Below are 20362 nucleotides of genomic sequence, written 5' to 3' on the forward strand. Positions count from 1 at the left end.
TCTGCGTGCACACCGAACACAGCACGAGTAACCAGCTAAGCTACTCAGCTGCAGCTTTTCCACATCTTGTGTTTGAATGCTTTAAACTCTTTTGAATGAGTTAATTGGCACGTGGGCAAGGCTTTAAAAAACACTGTGTGAAGAATGAGAAGCCCGCATGATGACACGCGCCGCATCTTTTCTAGGCTGCCTCAGCCGACGTTGAGATCACCGGGTGCCCCCCCACCCAGCCGTGGGCCCCCTAATATCTCACGCCTTTCCACCCACCTAGCTACAATCAGGGAAGGAAATAACCACATTGGCAGCATGTTTAATAATCAACACACTACCATCATTTCAAGTTAAATGATATTTTAATAGATGTTGGATATAATTGTGCCTTCAAAAAGCAGGTTGACAGCTTACCAGTTAATGTAGAGTATGGAGTTTTGTGGATGTGTAATACAAAGAACTGTTAAGACACAAGCAGCATCACATCTCAAGTTTTAATTTTTGATTAGCTGTTGTATGACATGGTTCATGTGAGCTCACAACAGTATGCCAATCAGTTATGATCCATCTGATCTTCTGTTCTTGTGGTAGTCCTCAAACACCTGAAAGAGCCAAACTCAGATAAACTAGATCTTCCAAACGGTGTTGCTCTGTGATCTGAGTGTTTGTTCACGGTCACCTTAATCACAGCAGTACATGATCAAATCATTGAGAGAGGTGTCGTTCTCTCCTCGTCCTTGAGGCACTGCTATCGTGTCTTTAATCTGAGACCACAAATCCCTTTTCCTTTCACATGTTAGACTCCAGGTGCCCCAATCGCCCCAAGTTGTGTGCAGTCACCCTGTAAAGTCCCTTGACCCTTGCATCTGAACCTGAAAGTTTTTGGATGCAAAGTGTTTTCAATCATACTAACAAAACAAGGCAACCAATCTCTTTGAAATCGCAATTTGACCAGAGGCCTGTCGCACAAAACTGGTTTCAATGGCTACTCAGCTTGAGTTAATATTGACCAGATATCCACAAATAAGTTTTCTCTAAAACCTGAGGTGCATAAGCAACAGATCAATGAGGCCTACAAATCAGTTCCATTAAAAAAGGTTAAAGGATTTTCAGCACAGCACAAACTCACATGATGTTGGTTTTGCCGGCCGTATCGTCAGTCACCATCCTCCTTGCGAGCGTTCAACTCTCAGCTGAAAAGCAGTCAAGAAGCCAGAAGGACCTCTCTGTCCACCGACCCCAGCCTGGAAAAAAAAAAAAAAAAAAACAAAAAAAAAAAAAAAAAACCAATGCAAGTGTTAAAGACCATTTATTTTTCTAGCTTATGAAGAAACTCTTAATGTAATAATTCTGAATGTAGCAGGTTTGCCGTTATTATGCTTTAGACTGAACCATTACCTGCCTACATCTGACTGAAACTGTGGAGTAGCTGCGATACAAGTCTGATAAAGCTTTAGATTCAATGCAGTGAAGACGAATCCCGTTGAGTGCAGTGTCATCCTCTCGAACAACAGGATCTTCCACCTTAAAAACAGAACAACGCTAAGACAAATTTGAAAGAAATGGAGTAACCTTAACTCCAACCTCTAGTGTTCCTGGAGGTGCACCAACGTCACATTTTGGATGCCTCCCTTATTCTGACCGATCCATTTCAGATCTTGGAGTCTCTACTAAAGAGCTGATGAGTTGAATCAAGTGTTCAAGATGTTTGCTGGTGTATCTTCAGGAACAGCACTGGGAATCCCTGACTAACCCAATCCATAGTACCATTCAACTGGGTTTCTTTAGTATTAAGCAGAGCAGTCAAAAACAAGAGCAGTGTGCAGTTTCCCTTAAAAACCTGGAACTGAATCACTATCAGCAACTCCAGAGTTTATTTATATAAGGGTTTGAACCTTCAACCCTCAGTCACCAGCACACGGTCAAGCATTAAGACTAACCCCATAGTACTATAATTCAATTCTTAGCTTACCCTTAGACTGAACCCTGCGGCGTACGTTCCAGCTGGAACACATTTCCCTCTGACCCACACGACCCCCAGCCCCCCCCCATTCGGCACAGTCAGCTCCGATCTGTAATATCGGTCAGAACTTGCGCTTTATACGTCTTCTTCTGGCCTCGACACTCCCGAGAATCTGCAGCCCAGTAATGACTAGCAGTGAAATCATCACAGAAATGAAGGTGATGCATTGCTGCAGACCTGACGGATCAAGACACTGATGAAAATGATTTCTGTTTGCAAATCAAAAACTCCTCAAAGAATGGATTCTTCAAATCCAGAACAGGAAACCTTTCTGAACTATCTGTCAGTAGAATCTGATTCTTTTAGAGAAGCTGCTTCTGAATACGTTTATACAGTTTATCAATATTGTGTTTATTCTGGTTCTAGCCAATCAGCAGCCAGTTTCATTAACAAGGTTCGGTGGAGCACGATCAGGTAATCAATCAATTAGGCACAGGTGGTGCTCATTAGTTAATTACCCTAACTAGCACAATACGTAGCTTATATACAGCCAACTCTGGTCCCACCACAGTTTTCCAGCGTCTCTCCCTCCACTCCAACTCCTCACTCTTATTCTATTTCTCATCCCATTTTAACGATAGCTCGAAACGTTAGTGCGATCTCGTGAATCTGCCTGATTCTTCACTGCTGCTTCAGAATGCATTTATACAGTTTATCAATACTGTGATATCTGGATCTAGCCAATCAGCAGCCAGGAGCACAGATGAACACATCAACAACCTGTATGTAAATGAACACACAAAAACACAAACACTGATCCAGCAAAATCTCTGTATGCCATCTTGAGTCTATCAGCACACTTGTAAATAACATATCTGTACATTCATTTAAACAATAACAATTCGCAGAGTGCAGTCTGCTATACTCCCAACAGTTCCGTATAATATAGAATTGTCCCTAATTTAAGGCATCAAAGAAGCGTCCCGTATGAAAGCTATCGGAACGCAGTTTGTCCTGTATTCGCAGGCATATGTATGACCACCAGACCATATGAATAACAAATTCTCAGTTGATAATTAATCATTCTTTTGGCCAAAAAATTATTGTTTAATTGTAAATGTTGTTTGAGGAATGCTTTAAGAGCAAGCAAAATCCTCTCCTGGCTGCTGCCGCTTCATAGACTATATGTAAAGTGCCATTGTTTAACAACAAAAAACAAAATTGACGTTTCATAGACTTTCAGCTGTTTCGAGTTTCATGCCATTTGTATGTATGTCATTTCACAATATCTTCACCTCCTAAATTACTCGTGCAGTCACAATTCTACTAATTTCTACAATTTACTCAGGCCAATTCCTTTTTTATGTATGACATGAAATTATTTTTTGAATTATTGTACATAAATAGGTTTTAAGCAAAACAAATGATTATTTCGGAGAACTTTTTAACTGCAGGCAGACGTACATTACTGTACAAGTTGCTCTAGAAAAATACATTGAATTAAAGGCTGTAGAGAACAGTGCACTATTGCAGACTTATATAATTACATTATTTTAGTATAGTCAGTCGTTAACTAAAGTGGGCCGGTGTTGTGCCGAGATCGGTGACCCATCGAAAACTGACCAGGGGTCGCTGTTCAGCAAATGTTCTCGCGGGAGCGCGCACACGCACACGTCAGATTAGAAGCTGCACCGGAATGATGAGCGTCAGAGGAGCTGAACACTGCTGTGAAAGATGTTTCATGTCTTAACACTAGAGAAAATATCCACTGGACAAACTAGATATTGTCACGAGCATCTAAATGCTTAGAAAATAAATTAAATATTAATGCTGCTGCTGTCTACTAATATGTTATATGAGATATAAAGTGCTTATTATGTATAACATTCTGATTATCTGATATAAATGTTTAATCAAGTGTGTTGTGTGAGATTTTCTTCTTTCTGTTTTATATAAATAAAGCATGCTGATCAGATATTGATATTTATAGATACAATAGGGTCCGACAGGTTAAATTGAAATGTGTTACCCCTCCTTATTTCATGCAGGTGACTAATGCTTAATAAACTTGTGATGTTTCAGCTCCCCTTTTTCCTTTTTTTTTCTCTTTCACACAAAAGTTGTGTGACATGTATCTACCATTAATTGGCTTAATCATTTGCAAAAACCAATAAGAGTTATACAGTAAGTTTGTTTTTAAATGAGCTTTTTTTATTCATATCAGGAAATGCACTTAATTAAAAATAATATGTTAATATGTGAAGGTATTATGTGGCATCAAGAGAAAGAGCAGAATTAAATTACATTTATATACCTGTTTTGAGGCTTACAGATTCAATGTAAAAAAAAAAAAAAAATTCAGATTGAGAAGGAATTCCTTTGTTCAACATGCATTCACCCCCTCTACCCCAACAGGCCTATATATATATTTAAAGTGCAGTAATGCTGAAAAGACCAAATTGTATGTAGTTTATCGAGATCAAATTAGCATATGATTGTGAAATAGGGCTGTAAACTTTTGTAAAAAAAAAAAAAAAAAAAACAACAACAACAAAAAACCTTAAGGTCATGCTTCAAGGGACAGTGTACATTTACAGTGTATACAAATATAGGCCATGTATTCCTGTATTTGTTTTGTAAAAGTTGATCTGTAAGCATGATAGGACACCACTATAAGTTATTTACAGTTTCATAAGTCTTATGTTATTTATTCATACACATTTTATGCTACTTTTTTTCAGATTATATAAAAACAGCTGAACACTACCTCAATCACAACTCTTTTCTAACTATTCAACTACTCAACTTTCTATTCTAGGAATACTCTTTGAATGCAGTAAAACCTCATGAGAGAATCTCAGTAAAATATATTTTTTAATACAAATTCTGAGTAATATGCAAACATAAATGTAAAAAAAAATATGGTTTGATCAGTAAGTCATGCGTTCTTAAAAAAAAGGATGTTACATTTTTTTATACATTTTCTGTGTGTTCTGTGTTAAATGTTAAAAAGAAAAAAAAGGGGAAAAAAACACGTTATTTATCAGCCAATCACATTGCTGCATGCATCACTTCATGAGCAGTTACTTCAATAATCTATATGTGAGTTTACTGTGTTTTTATTGCATACAAGGTTTGATCAAAAATAACACATGCTTGAAACAAATTGTGTAACTAACACAGTGTAAAAAATGTCAACAAACTGTGTTAAGATAACACTATACTGTATATAACACTAAACATCTTGTCCTTATCTAGACAGAGGTGTGTTAAGAAACATCACAACACTCATGTTTTTAAGTCAGTTTAATGTAATTAAAGTTGAAAAGACTTATACAGTAAGTTGATTGTAGGCTACTTAAAATTCTAAGCACTTTTTTTTTTTTACAGTGGAGAACTGTAATCAGCAGTGTTAGAGGCGCAACAAGAAACAAATGTTTAGAACAACAAAAAAACCTTAGTGAGTTTTTTTTTCAGTAATGGTGACTGTTACTCAAGACAACAAGAATAAATCTATAGCAAAAAGCAGAAATCTTTACATCACTTGAATGAGTTTAAAGAACAAACTTAAAGAGGGGTAATATTTTGGTAGCTATAATTTTGACCATCATATATCTGATAAATATGCTTTATAAAATAGAAAGAATAGGAGCTCATACATCACATGAGCCAGTAGCTGGGGTTAGTGGGGCCCCGGTGCAGGTTGTACCAGTGGGCCCTGTTTGAAATTGTTTTTGTATCTTTGTTTCATTTATTTGTGCTATTTACACAATGTTTAATTTTTTTCAAGTTTAGGTGTCCAGATACAGAAACCGAATAAATGTAAAATAACACCGCATAGTCTTTTTTCAACAGTTTACTTTCACTTAAGACATAACCAGTTTACTCAAACATACTTTATTTTGGCATATTTTGTATGTATTTGTTGGTACAAGTGCAAAAAGAGCCCTGAACACCAAAAAACTGCAGGTGCTAAACTGGGCTCTTTCACATCTTTTTCTGTTTTAAACAACTGCGATTTGTACTTGTTCGTTCAGGTGCAGGAGGAACTTCGAGGAGAACTTCACAAAGGAGCGCTCTGTTCAGGGTTGCTGTCTGTGAGACGTGGTTCTCTAATCGTCACAACCTTTCACCCCACTAGCTGCGGCCCTGATTATAGTCACTGAAGGAAATATCCTCATTGCAGCACAAACACACAAACACACTAGCTGAAAAAAAAAAAAAAAAAAAAAAAAAAAAAAAAAAAAAAAAATCAATGCAAGTGTTATTCAAGAACATTTATTTTTCTAGCTTATGAAGAAACTCTTAATGTAATAATTCTGAATGTAGCAGGTTTGCCGTTATTATGCTTTAGACTGAACCATTACCTGCCTACATCTGACTGAACTGTGGAGTAGCTGCGATACGAGTCTGATGAGGCTTTAGATTCAATGCAGTGAAGACGAATCCCGTTGAGTGCAGTGTCATCCTCTCGACCAACAGGATCTTCCACCTTAAAAACAGAACAACGCTAAGACAAATTTGAAAGAAATGGAGTAACCTTAACTCCAACCTCTAGTGTTCCTGGAGGTGCACCAACGTCACATTTTGGATGCCTCCCTTATCTGACCGATCCATTTCAGATCTTGGAGTCTCTACTAAAGAGCTGATGAGTTGAATCAAGTGTGTTCAAAATGTTTGCTGGTGTATCTTCAGGAACAGCGCTGGGAATCCCTGACTAACCCAATCCATAGGACCATTCAACTTCTTGTTTCTTTAGTATTAAGCAGAGCAGTCAAAAACAAGAGCAGTTGCAGTTTCCTTAAATACCTGGAACTGAATCACTATCAGCAACTCCAGAGTTCATATATAAGGTTTTGAACCTTCAACCCTCAGTCACCAGCACGGTCAAGCATTAAACTAACCCCATAGTACTATAATTCAATTCTTAGCTTACCCTTAGACTGAATCCTGCGGCGTACGTTCCAGCTGGACACATTTCCCTCTGACCCCACGACCCCCAGCCCCCTCCATTCGGCACAGTCAGCTCCGATCTGTAATATCGGTCAGAACTTCGCTTTATACGTCTTCTTCTGGCCTCGACACTCCCCTGCAGCCCAGTAATGACTAGCAGTGAAATCATCACAGAAATGAAGTGATGCATTGCTGCAGACCTGACGGATCAAGACACTGATGAAAATGATTCTGTTTGCAAATCAAAACTCCTCAAAAGAATGGGTTCTTCAAATCCAGAACAGGAAACCTTTCTGAACTATCTGTCAGTAGAATCTGATTCTTTTAGAGCTGCTTCTGAATACGTTTATACAGTTTATCAATATTGTGTTATCTGGTTCTAGCCAATCAGCAGCCAGTTTCATTAACAAGGTTCGGTGGAGCACGATCAGGTAATCAATCAATTAGGCACAGGTGGAGCTCATTAGTTAATTACCCTAACTAGCACAATACGTAGCTTATATACAGCCAACTCTGTCCCACCACAGTTTTCCAGCGTCTCTCCTCCACTCCAACTCCTCACTCTTATTCTATTTCTCATCCCATTTTACGGATAGCTCGAAACGTTAGTGCGATCTCGTGAATCTGCCTGATTCTTCACTGCTGCTTCAGAATGCATTTATACAGTTTATCAATACTGTGATATCTGGATCTAGCCAATCAGCAGCCAGGAGCACAGCTGAACACATCAACAACCTGTATGTGACTGAACACACAAAAACACAAACACTGATCCAGCAAAATCTCTGTATGCCATCTTGAGTCTATCAGCACACTTGTAAATAACATATCTGTACATTCATTTAAACAAAATTCGCAGAGTGCAGTCTGCTATAGGGCTCCCAAAAACTTACAAAAAATAAATAACCCTAACTAAATTAATCAAACAAACAACCCTCACGAAAGATATCAGACGCAGTTTGTCCCTTATGTATTATGACCACTTTTTTGCAAAAATTATTGTTTATATTTAAGAGCAAGCAAAATCCTCTCCTGGGCTGCTAATCATTCTAGACTATATGTAAAGTGCCATTAGAAACAAAAAACAAATTGACAGTTGATAGACTTAATCAAATTTGTGTGAGGAATGCTTTAATGGATTCCTCTCCTAAATTACTCTATGGCAGCAAGCATTTGTCTTAATCAATTTTTGCACAAAGATTTGAGTATGACATGAAATATTTTTTGAATTGTAAATGTTGTTTGAGGAATGCTTTAAGCAAGCAAAATCCTCTCCTGGCTTTTGCCGCTTCATAGACTATATGTAAAGTGCCATTGTTGCTCTACAAAAAAAACAAAATTGACGTTTCATAGACTTTCAGTTGTTTCGAGTTTCATGCCATTTGTATGTATGTCATTTCACAATATCTTCACCTCCTAAATTACTCGTGCAGTCACAATTCTACTAATTTCTACAATTTACTCAGGCCCAATTCCTCTTTTATGTATGACATGAAATTATTTTTTGAATTATTGTACATAATAGGTTAAGCAAAACAAATGATTATTTCGGAGAACTTTTTAACTGCAGGCAGACGTACATTACTGTACAAGTTGCTCTAGAAAAATACATCGAATTAAAGGCTGTAGAGAACAGTGCACTATTGCAGACTTATATAATTACATTATTTTAATATAGTCAGTCGTTAACTAAAGTGGGCCGGTGTTGTGCCGAAATCGGTGGACCCATCGGAAACTGAGCAGGGGTCGCTGTTCAGCAAATGTTCTCGCGGGAGCGCGCACACGCACACGTCAGATTAGAAGCTGCACCGGAATGATGAGCGTCAGAGGAGCTGAACACTGCTGTGAAAGATGTTTCATATCTTAACACTAGAGAAAATATCCACTGGACAAACTAGATATTGTCACGAGCATCTAAATGCTTAGAAAAGAAATTAAATATTAATGCTGCTGCTGTGCTTGGCTTAATCATTTGCAAAAACCAATAAGAGCTATACAGTAAGTTTGTTTTTAAATGAGCTTTTTTTATTCATATCAGAAAATGCACTTAATTAAAAATAATATGTTAATATGTGAAGGTATTATGTGGCATCAAGAGAAAGAGCAGAATTAAATTACATTTATATACCTGTTTTGAGGCTTACAGATTCAATGTAAAAAAAAAAAAAAATTCAGATTGAGAAGGAATTCCTTTGTTCAACATGCATTCACCCCCTCTACCCCAACAGGCCTATATATATATTTAAAGTGCAGTAATGCTGAAAAGACCAAATTGTATGTAGTTTATCGAGATCAAATTAGCATATGATTGTGAAATAGGGCTGTAAACTTGTGTTGTAAAAAAAAAAAACAACAACAAAAAACCTTAAGGTCATGCTTCAAGGGACAGTGCACATTTACAGTGTATACAAATATAGCCCATGTATTCCTGTATTTGTTTTGTAAAAGTTGATCTGTGAGCAGATAGGACACCACTTTAAGTTATTTACAGTTTCATAAGTCTTATGTTATTTATTCATACACATTTTATGCTACTTTTTTTCAGATTATATAAAAACAGTTGAACACTACCTCAATCACAACTCTTTTCTAACTATTCAACTACTCAACTTTTCTATTCTAGGAATACTCTTTGAATGCAGTAAAACCTCATGAGAGAATCTCAGTAAAATATATTTTTTAATACAAATTCTGAGTAATATGCAAACATAAATGTAAAAAAAAATATGGTTTGATCAGTAAGTCATGCACTCTTAAAAAAAGGATGTTACATTTTTTTTATACATTTTCTGTGTGTTCTGTTAAATGTTAAAAAGAAAAAAAAGGGGAAAAAACACGTTATTTATCAGCCAATCACATTGCTGCATGCATCACTTCATGAGCAGTTACTTCAATAATCTATATGTGAGTTTACTGTGTTTTTATTGCATACAAGGTTTGATCAAAAATAACACATGCTTGAAACAAATTGTGTAACTCTAACACATTAGTGTAAAAAATGTCAACAAACTTTCTGTGTTAAGATAACACTATACTGTATATATCTTGTCCTTATCTAGACAGAGGTGTGTTAAGAAACATCACAACACTCATGTTTTTAAATCAGTTTAATGTAATTAAAGTTGAAAAGACTTATACAGTAAGTTGATTGTAGGCTACTTAAAATTCTAAGCTTTTTTTTACAGTGGAGAACTGTAATCAGCAGTGTTAGAGGTGCAACAAGTAACAAATGTTTAGAATAACAAACAAAAAAACCTTAGTGAGTTTTTTTTTTCAGTAATGGTGACTGTTACTCAAAAGACAAGAATAAATCTATAGCAAAAAGCAGAAATCTTTACATCACTTGAATGAGCTTAAAGAACAAACTTAAAGAGGGGTAACATTTTGGTAGATATAATTTTGACCATCATATATCTGATAAATATGCTTTATAAAATAGAAAGAATAGGAGCTCATACATCACATGAAAAAGTAGCTGGGGTTAGTGGGGCCCCGGTGCAGGTTGTACCAGTGGGCCCTGTTTGAAATTGTTTTTGTACCTTTGTTCCATTTATTTGTGCTATTTACACAATGTTTAATTTTTTTCAAGTTTGTAGATGTCCAGATACAGAAACCGAATAAATGTAAAATAACACTGCATAGTCTTTTCTCAACAGTTTACTTTCACTTAAGACATAACCAGTTTACTCAAACATACTTTATTTTGGCATATTTTGTATGTATTTGTTGGTACAAGTGCAAAAAGAGCCCTGAACACCAAAACACTGCAGGTGCTAAACTGGGCTCTTTCACATCTTTTTCTGTTTTAAACAACTGCGATTTGTACTTGTTCGTTCAGGTGCAGGAGGAACTTCGAGGAGAACTTCACAAAGGAAAGCTTGGTTCAGTGTTGCTGTCTGTGAGACGTGGTTCTCTGCGTGCACACCGAACACAGCACGAGTAACCAGCTAAGCTACTCAGCCGAGCTTTTCCACATCTTGTGTTTGAATGCTTTAAACTCTTTTGAATGAGTAAATTGGCACGTGGCAAGGCTTAAAAACACGTGAAAATGAGAAGCTCCCATGATGACACGCAGCGCCATCTTTTTAGGCTGGCCTCAGCCAGACGGTTGAGATCACCGGGTGCCCCCCCACCAGCCGTGGGCCCCTATAATCGTCACGACCTTTCACCCCACTAGCGACAATCAGGGAAGGAAATAACCACATTGCAGCACGTTAATCAAACACACTAGCGTCATTTCAAGTTAAATGAATATTAATAGATGTTAGGATATAATTGTGCCCTCAAAAAGCAGGTTGACAGCTTTACAGTTAATGTAGAGTATGGAGTTTGTGGATGTGTAATACAAGAACTGTTAAGACACAAGCAGGATCACATCTCAAGTTTTAATTTTTGATTAGCTGTTGTATGACACGGTTCATGTGAGCTCAACAGTATGCCGATCAGTTATGATCCATCTGATCTTCTGTTCTAGTTGTCGTCCTCAAACACCTGAAAGAAGAGCCAAACTCAGATAAACTAGATCTTCCAAACGGTGTTGCTCTGTGATCTGAGTGTTTGTTCACATCACCTTAATCACAGCAGTACATGATCACGTCATTGAGAGAGGTGTCGTCTCCTCGTCCTTGAGGCACTTCTATCCGTGTCTTGAGACCACAAATCCCTTTTCCTTCACATGTTAGACTCCAGGTGCCCCAATCGCCCCAGTTTGTGCCGTCACCCTGTAAAGTCCCTTGACTGCATCTGAACCTGGAAGTTTTTGGATGCAAAGTGTTGTTTCAATCAATACTAACAAAACAAGGCAAACCAATCTCTTTGAAATCGCAATTTGACCAGAGGCCTGTAGCACAAAACTGGTTTCAATGGCTACTCAGCTTGAGTTAATATTGACCAGATTATCCACAAATAAGTTTCTCTAAAACTGAGGTGCATAAGCACAGATCAATGAGGCCTACAATCAGTTCCATTAAAAAAGGTTAAAGGATTTTCAGCACAGCACAAACTCACATGATGTTGTTTGCGGCCGTATCGTCACCATCTCCTTGAGAGCGTTCAACTCTCAGCTGAAAAGCGGTCAAGAATCCAGAAGGACACCATTTGATCTCTGTCCACCGACCCCAGCTGAAAAAAAAACAATGCAAGTGTTATTCAAGAACATTTATTTTTCTAGCTTATGAAGAAACTCTTAATGTAATAATTCTGAATGTAGCAGGTTTGCCGTTATTATGCTTTAGACTGAACCATTACCTGCCTACATCTGACTGAACTGTGGAGTAGCTGCGATACAAGTCTGATAAAGCTTTAGATTCAATGCAGTGAAGACGAATCCCGTTGAGTGCAGTGTCATCCTCTCGACCAACAGGATCTTCCACCTTAAAAACAGAACAACGCTAAGACAAATTTGAAAGAAATGGAGTAACCTTAACTCCAACCTCTAGTGTTCCTGGAGGTGCACCAACGTCACATTTTGGATGCCTCCCTTATCTGACCGATCCATTTCAGATCTTGGAGTCTCTACTAAAGAGCTGATGAGTTGAATCAAGTGTGTTCAAAATGTTTGCTGGTGTATCTTCAGGAACAGCGCTGGGAATCCCTGACTAACCCAATCCATAGGACCATTCAACTTCGTTTCTTTAGTATTAAGCAGAGCAGTCAAAAACAAGAGCAATTGCAGTTTCCTTAAATACCTGGAACTGAATCACTATCAGCAACTCCAGAGTTTATTTATATAAGGTTTTGAACCTTCAACCCTCAGTCACCAGCACGGTCAAGCATTAAACTAACCCCATAGTACTATAATTCAATTCTTAGCTTACCCTTAGACTGAACCCTGCGGCGTACGTTCCAGCTGGACACATTTCCCTCTGACCCCACGACCCCCAGCTCCCTCCATTTGGCACGGTCAGCTCCGATCTGTAATATCGGTCAGAACTTCGCTTTATACGCCTTCTTCTGGCCTCGACGCTCCCCTGCAGCCCAGTAATGACTAGCAGTGAAATCATCACAGAAATGAAGTGATGCATTGCTGCAGACCTGACGGATCAAGATACTGATGAAAATGATTCTGTTTGCAAATCAAAGCTCCTCAAAAGAACAGATTCTTCAAATCCAGAACAGCAAACCTTTCTGAACTATCTGTCAGTAGAATCTGATTCTTTTAGAGCTGCTTCTGAATACGTTTATACAGTTTATCAATATTGTGTTATCTGGTTCTAGCCAATCAGCAGCCAGTTTCATTAACAAGGTTCGGTGGAGCACGATCAGGTAATCAATCAATTAGGCACAGGTGGAGCTCATTAGTTAATTACCCTAACTAGCACAATACGTAGCTTATATACAGCCAACTCTATCCTACCACAGTTTTCCAGCGTCTCTCCTCCACTCCAACTCCTCACTCTTATTCTATTTCTCATCCCATTTTATGGATAGCTCGAAACGTTAGTTAGTTCTTCACTGCTGCTTCAGAATGCATTTATACAGTTTATCAATACTGTGATATCTGGATCTAGCCAATCAGCAGCCAGGAGCACAGTTGAACACATCAACAACCTGTATGTAAATGAACACACAAAAACACAAACACTGATCCAGCAAAATCTCTGTATGCCATCTTGAGTCTATCAGCACACTTGTAAATAACATATCTGTACATTCATTTAAACAATTACAATTCGCAGAGTGCAGTCTGCTATAGGGCTCCCAACAGTTCCGTATAATATAGAATTGTCCCGAATTTAAGGCATCAAAGAAGCGTCCCGTATGAAAGCTATCGGAACGCAGTTTGTCCTGTATTCGCAGGCATATGTATGACCACCAGACCATAAGAATAACAAATTCTCAGTTGATAATTAATCATTCTTTTTGCAAAAATTATTGTTTAATTGTAAATGTTGTTTGAGGAATGCTTTAAGAGCAAGCAAAATCCTCTCCTGGCTGCTGCCGCTTCATAGACTACATGAAAATGAACTAAAAACTAAAATTTGAGTTAAAAAATGAAAGTGCCATTGTTTAAAAAAAACTGACTTTCAGTTGTTTCGAGTTTCATGCCATTTGTATGTATGTCATTTCACAGTATCTTCACCTCCTAAATAAATTACTCGTGCAGTCACAATTCTACTAATTTCTACAATTTACTCAGGCCAATTCCTTTTTTATGTATGACATGAAATTATTTTTTTGAATTATTGTACATAAATAGGTTAAGCAAAACAAATGATTATTTCGGAGAACTTTTTAACTGCAGGCAGACGTACATTACTGTACAAGTTGCTCTAGAAAAATACATCGAATTAAAGGCTGTAGAGAACAGTGCACTATTGCAGACTTATATAATTACATTATTTTAATATAGTCAGTCGTTAACTAAAGTGGGCCGGTGTTGTGCCGAAATCGGTGACCCATCGAAAACTGACCAGGGGTCGCTGTTCAGCAAATGTTCTCGCGGGAGCGCGCACACGCACACGTCAGATTAGAAGCTGCACCGGAATGATGAGCGTCAGAGGAGCTGAACACTGCTGTGAAAGATGTTTCATGTCTTAACACTAGAGAAAATATCCATTGGACAAATTAGATATTGTCACGAGCATCTAAATGCTTAGAAAATAAATTAAATATTAATGCTGCTGCTGTCTACTAATATGTTAGCCTACTAATAAGAATGGTTATTATGTATGAGATTCTGATAATCTGCTATTATGTTTAATCAAGTTCTTTGTGTGAGATCTTCTTCTTTCTGTTTAATCAATAAAGCATGTGATCAGATTTATTTATAGATACAATAGGGTCCGACAGGTTTTAATTAAATCCTACAACATTTATATACCTGTGATTTTCAGCTCCCCTACCTTTTTTTTTCTGTAAAAAACATGTATCTACCATTAATTCTTAATCATTGCAGAAAACCAATAAGAGTTGTTCAGTAAGTTTGCATTTTACACCTTTTTTACCCCAGAAAATGCACTTATAAAATATATGTTAAAGTGCAGTAATGTGGCATCAAGAAAGACCATTACATTGTTTTGAGGCTTACAGATTCAATGTAAAAAAAAAAAAAAATTCATTGAAAGGATTCCTTTGTTCAACATGCATTCACCATATGATTGTGCAGTAATGCTGAAATAGGGTAGTTTAGATCGAGTAAACTTAGCATATGTTGTGAAATAGGCTGAAACTTGTGTTGTAAAAAAAAAAAAAAAAACAACAAAAAACCTTAAGGTCATGCTTCAAGGGACAGTGCACATTTACAGTGTATACAAATATAGCCCATGTATTCCTGTATTTGTTTTGTAAAAGTTGATCTGTGAGCAGATAGGAGACCCACTTTAAGTTATTTACAGTTTCATAAGTCTTATGTTATTTATTCATACACATTTTATGCTACTTTTTTTCAGATTATATAAAAACAGTTGAACACTACCTCAATCACAACTCTTTTCTAACTATTCAACTTTTCTATTCTAGGAATACTCTTAGAATGCAGTAAAACCTCATGAGAGAATCTCAGTAAAATATAATATTTAATACAAATTCTGAGTAATATGCAAACATAAATGTAAAAAAAAATATGGTTTGATCAGTAAGTCATGCACTCTTAAAAAAGGATGTTACTTTTTTATACATTTTCTGTGTGTTCGGTGTTAAATGTTAAAAAGAAAAAAAGGTGAAAAAAACACGTTATTTATCAGCCAATCACATTGCTGCATGCATCACTTCATGAGCAGTTACTTCAATAATCTATATGTGAGTTTGCTGTGTTTTTATTGCATACAAGGTTTGATCAAAAATAACATGCTTGAAACAAATTGTGTAACTCTAACACAGTGTAAAAAATGTCAACAAACTTTCTGTGTTAAGATAACACTATACTGTATATATCTTGTCCTTATCTAGACAGAGGTGTGTTAAGAAACATCACAACACTCATGTTTTTAAATCAGTTTAATGTAATTAAAGTTGAAGACTTATACAGTAAGTTGATTGTAGGCTACTTAAAATTCTAAGCATTTTTTTTTTACAGTGGAGAACTGTAATCAGCAGTGTTAGAGGTGCAACAAGAAACAAATGTGTTTAAAGAACAAACTTAAGAGGGGTAACATTTTGGTACTCAGATAAATATTTTAGAATAGAGTTGATCTCGTTCTTTTTCCACTGGCAAAATAGTATTTCAATTGTTTTAAACAATTAAAATAAAAATTTAATTTATGCAGTTTTTTGCTGATAATGTGAACATCTTTAGCATTTTTTAGCTGTTATCTATTTATTGCAGTGTAAACAGAATTGTCTGACTCATTTGCGCATCACTGACAAAGTAGCCCCTATTTTAAAAAAAGTAGAACTGTGCCAATTGTTCTTCACGTTGTATCCTTCATATACAGTGGTATTTTTCATAATGTTGTGGAGATGCCCTTCACATGACATCAGCACCTTCCGTGCAGCTGTGAAGTTTGTACAAGTAACGATATTATCACTGGACCTATTCAAACCGGACAATACGGGACCACTCCACCGAATCCAGCAGTGTGCGCCACAATATCGAAGTGCGCATCACACTTCAAATCATTGTTCTCACTAAAATATTTTCTCACAACATTGAGATATGCCGTTTTAGTTTTGAAGATGAAGTATTGTGCACCTATAGCACTCCTGTGCTGTCATTAAAACAGCATGCCCAGGAAAAGGTGATCAAGCGCATCCACTAAACGTGTCTTACGCATTGTGTATAATTTTTAACTTCTGCGTAGTTACTTTGTCATTTTCAGTGATTATCTCCATTAATGAGAATGGGAATATATTAATGTAAATCTGTATATCGAAATGAAAACAGATTTTTAAAATCGTTGTTTACTTCATTATTTTTTCTCAGCTCCAGGAAAAGAGTGCGTACGCATGGTCCTAGGAGAATGTCCGTACGTTGCATACATATTTACAGCAAGTTTATTTTTAATAAATCCCGATCGTGCGATGTGCATTAACGGTGTACAAGACAGGTTGCTTCATAACGCGCATTTTCTATGCCCATTTTGTGCGCAGTACGCAACGTTTATAAATGACACCCCAGGTAACTTAAAAACTTTGAGCTGAGACCAGACGTGAGATTTGATCGTAGCCACCGCTCACGTCCATATTGGTATGTGACCAAAAATTCCACATGTTTGTCGATAAATTTTACATTTCACGAAACTCGCACATGATTCAGTTTTCATTTTGATCCTGAACCAAATTAACCAGCTAACGATGAAAGTGACGCATACCCATGTAATGCAGCATCACATGTGAGATGAAGTGTGAGTGCATTTTCTAGTCAGGTAAGATCACTATCATAATTAGATTGTAAGCGCAGACTGATTGCTATAAAAAGAGGGGAAGAAGCGTTTACAATCATTTGGCTGTTCTTGGTAGCAATGGTTACCTCCAAAGGAACACCTGCAACCATCATCGATTTGCATCAAAATGGCCTCACATGCAAGGAAATTGCTTCAAAGAGTATTGCACCTGAAAGAACCATTTACTGGATCATCAAGAACTTCAAGGAGAGAGGTTGGACTGCCATGGAAGCAGTCTCAGGACATCCCAGAAGGTGCCGGCAGGAGTTCGCAAGGGCCCGTCTCCCTCCTGAGGATTCAGCTACAGTAAAAGAATTGTGGTCTTCCAGCCCTGTGCAGAGCTGCCTCAAGAAAACGGACAGCAGGATCAGGATGTGCTCGGAAGTTATGCTGCCCGCACAGATGAAGGACAAAACAACACTTTTGACAAACAGCCCTGGTGTCACGCGAACTACACAAGAGCAAAAACAACGACCACTTCTCCTCCAAAGAAAAACATCAAGGACAGGACTGAAATTCTGCAGGAAGAACAAGGACCGGACAGAAGAAGGACCCGTGACAAAGTTATTTTGTCCGTGATCGAAGCTTCCCTTCCACAACTGGACTTTGACAAAATTGCGCTTATTCGGAGACGGAAAAGGTGAACACTACCATTGAGTCCGTCTGTGACAGCTGCTCTCACAATGAAGCTACAAATCCGGAGGACCACCCATGTGATGGCGCGTTGCGTTTCAGTCAAGGAAGTGGGTCTCTCATCTAATCTGCTCAAAAAAACAAACTGTCACACAACAAATAAAGAATGGTTCGAACCCCTAACCCTGTTCAAGACCGCTACTTTTTCCATCGGATCCATGATGCATAATTGCCTGATTCGAATCCGTGTAAATGCATTTTATCCAGCATGTAGGAGCACCCATATCACAATGCAAAGAGTATACACACAATTGGTTCGAATGTTCATATACAATTACATTTAGATCCGTATCCAGGCAACTCTCGGATCGTTCAGTCCCATAGCGAACCTGTGGTCTTCCTCCAAAAGGCGAGTGGACAAGCAGAAGCTCCCACAATATGTGATCAAGCTCCCGGAGAACTAATATAGGCAAGAATAGATTGCACAGTCAGGATTTGTACGAGAAAGCTAATACCAGCATGCTTCTGAGGGGGCGAATTGCAAGGTTATGAAGAACAAAGGTCAGCACTGTAAATATTGACTAATTTTGTTTTCCCAATAAAAGCCTTTAAATATATGATAGTTATCATTGTTTTTTTTCAGTGATTACCATAGAAATGTGGAAAAAATAAATATCAAAAAATACTGAAGCAAAAACTTTGCCCAAAAGACAACATTTATGTCACTGCCAAAGCTTTTGGGCCCTGACTTGGAGCATTGGCACACTTGCTGCAGTGCTATGGTGCCGTCGGAAGGAGAGTCAACAGCTGATAAAAACATCACAATAATCCACACCACTCCAGTCCATCAGTTAACATCTGTATAAAACAAAAAGCTGAAACAAATCCATCATGAAAACATTTTTAGTCCACTATCCATACTAACACTTCCTTCAGTGGAAAAGTCCATCTCCTGTTGTCTCTCACGTCAAAATCCAGCCACATATTTGTTCAGAGCTGTTTTGGCTTGATGTTCAGATTTCTCTCCTGATTCAGACCAGTTTTTCAATGAAGGAAGCAGTGGATTATGGACCCATATTTTAATTAATGCCTTGATGATGGATTTGTTTCAGCTTTTGTCTCATTGAGATGTTAACTGATGGACTGGAGTGGTGGGGTAGATTATATTGAGACTGAGAAGAGATCTCCAGGCCAGGACCAGCAGACTGAAGACAAGCTTCATGTCATGCAGGCTGTCAGGAAGCTGAACTCGCTCTCAAACTTGCCCCCCCCACATCCCTCTCTTCTGCCCCAGGCACCACTGAACTTGCGACGGCGCCCCCCCGCCCCCCCCCCCGGGCCCCCCCGCGCCTTTTTCCCCCCCAGATCCGTCCCGGCCCACAAAACATCCCCAGGTCCCTTCCACTTCCCCCTCCCACTAACTACGGTGACATGCACCAGTCACTTTGTGCAGCATTGGTCTGCTAACTACCTCTTCAGACAGTTTAATAAAGAACTGCTCTATGAGCTTTTAGTCACTTTAATCAGACCGAATAAGCTCTCTTACACTACAATCTTTTTATCTGCACTGTTTGTTTACTTCACTGGTTTGCACTCTATCACTGCCGATGTGCTGCTTATTTACTTTATTTATTTTACAAGTACTCATTTTGTATTTTATATTTAAGCTGTATATTTTATGCTCTACTGTTATATATTCATAATAAATATACACGCTTATGCACACATATATTAGGTAAACAAAAACTTTTTATTTTGGATGCGATTAATCACTATTAATCATTGACAAGACCTACAAAAAATAAATGAATGAGATGCAATGAAACATTTAATCAAAAGACAGGGGGGGAACACTAATGTCAATTCAAGCTAAATTTATATTTTAATAGTAATGTGTGGATATAATTTAGAGCATCCCCTTTAACCAGTTATTTGTAGAGTAGGAGTTCATGGAGTTTGAAATGCATGTAATTGATAAGATGATACAATAAGTGAGATGATGTACAGTAGGTCTCTGTTCTGTGTTGAGGTCCTGATCACATCTCAGGCTTCATTTTGTGAAAATCGCTGGCTGTTGTATGACATGGTCCATGTGAGCTCATAACAGTATGCTGATCAATTATGATCCATCTGATCTTCTTCTTGTTTTTCTTATGTCGTCATCCTCTAACACCTGAAAGAAATACAAAACTCAGATAAGCCAGCACCTTAACATCACTGAGAGCTTCCAACCAATTGTTTAAATCTGTGATCCGAGTGACTTGTTTTGTTTCACATCACTGTAATCACAGCAGTACATGAGCACTTCATTGAGAGAGGTGTCCCTCTCCTCGTCCTTGATGCACTTCTATCAAGTGTCTTGATACCACAAATCCCTTTTCCTTCACATGTTTGTTTTCAGGTCCCCCAATTGCCCCAGTTTGTTGCATCACGCCCTGTAAAGTCCGCTGACTGCATTGGAAGCTGGAAAGAAATTTGGGTGTAACAACATTATAATAAA

General features: G+C 37.8%; 2 protein-coding genes across 3 annotated transcripts; both read right to left on the reverse strand.

Moving 5' to 3' along the window:
* Positions 1-471: 471 nt before the first annotated feature.
* Positions 472-13019, reverse strand: LOC109059756 (vitelline membrane outer layer protein 1). 2 transcript variants are annotated; one of them, XM_042748048.1, is made up of 5 exons: positions 12724-13019; positions 12155-12279; positions 11915-12028; positions 11478-11656; positions 472-593 (listed from the first exon to the last, which is right to left on the reverse strand). In XM_042748048.1, exons 1-4 carry the CDS (start codon positions 12928-12930, stop codon positions 11479-11481), a joined length of 624 nt encoding a protein of 207 aa, XP_042603982.1. In that variant the 5' UTR covers positions 12931-13019; the 3' UTR covers positions 472-593; position 11478. The 2 variants fall into 2 exon arrangements, with proteins under 2 accessions (XP_042603982.1, XP_018932472.2); XM_019076927.2 differs by lacking the exon at positions 472-593 and adding an exon at positions 11279-11398 and having other exon boundaries at positions 12724-13018.
* LOC109059759 (vitelline membrane outer layer protein 1 homolog) lies at positions 6144-7252 on the reverse strand. Its single transcript, XM_042748057.1, has 3 exons — positions 6891-7252; positions 6322-6446; positions 6144-6162 (listed from the first exon to the last, which is right to left on the reverse strand). Exons 1-3 carry the CDS (start codon positions 7095-7097, stop codon positions 6159-6161), a joined length of 336 nt encoding a protein of 111 aa, XP_042603991.1. The 5' UTR covers positions 7098-7252; the 3' UTR covers positions 6144-6158.
* Positions 13020-20362: the final 7343 nt, after the last annotated feature.

The sequence above is a fragment of the Cyprinus carpio genome, chromosome B21 (genome assembly GCF_018340385.1).
Source record: "Cyprinus carpio isolate SPL01 chromosome B21, ASM1834038v1, whole genome shotgun sequence".
Taxonomy (NCBI): Eukaryota; Metazoa; Chordata; class Actinopteri; order Cypriniformes; family Cyprinidae; genus Cyprinus; species Cyprinus carpio.

What these genes read in the sequence shown, in the direction of transcription:
- LOC109059759 (XM_042748057.1), bottom strand. Translation starts at nt 7,097, where the DNA reads ATGCATCACTTCATTTCTGTGATGATTTCACTGCTAGTCATTACTGGG. An exon ending in CCGCAGGATTCAGTCTAAGG is followed by an intron (nt 6,447 to 6,890) that starts GTAAGCTAAGAA and finishes TCTGTTTTTAAG; the next exon opens with GTGGAAGATCCTGTTGGTCG.
- LOC109059756 (XM_042748048.1), bottom strand. Translation starts at nt 12,930, where the DNA reads ATGCATCACTTCATTTCTGTGATGATTTCACTGCTAGTCATTACTGGG. An exon ending in GTTCAGTCAGATGTAGGCAG is followed by an intron (nt 12,029 to 12,154) that starts GTAATGGTTCAG and finishes TTTTTTTTTCAG; the next exon opens with CTGGGGTCGGTGGACAGAGA. An exon ending in ACGGCCGCAAACAACATCAT is followed by an intron (nt 11,657 to 11,914) that starts GTGAGTTTGTGC and finishes AAAAACTTCCAG; the next exon opens with GTTCAGATGCAGTCAAGGGA.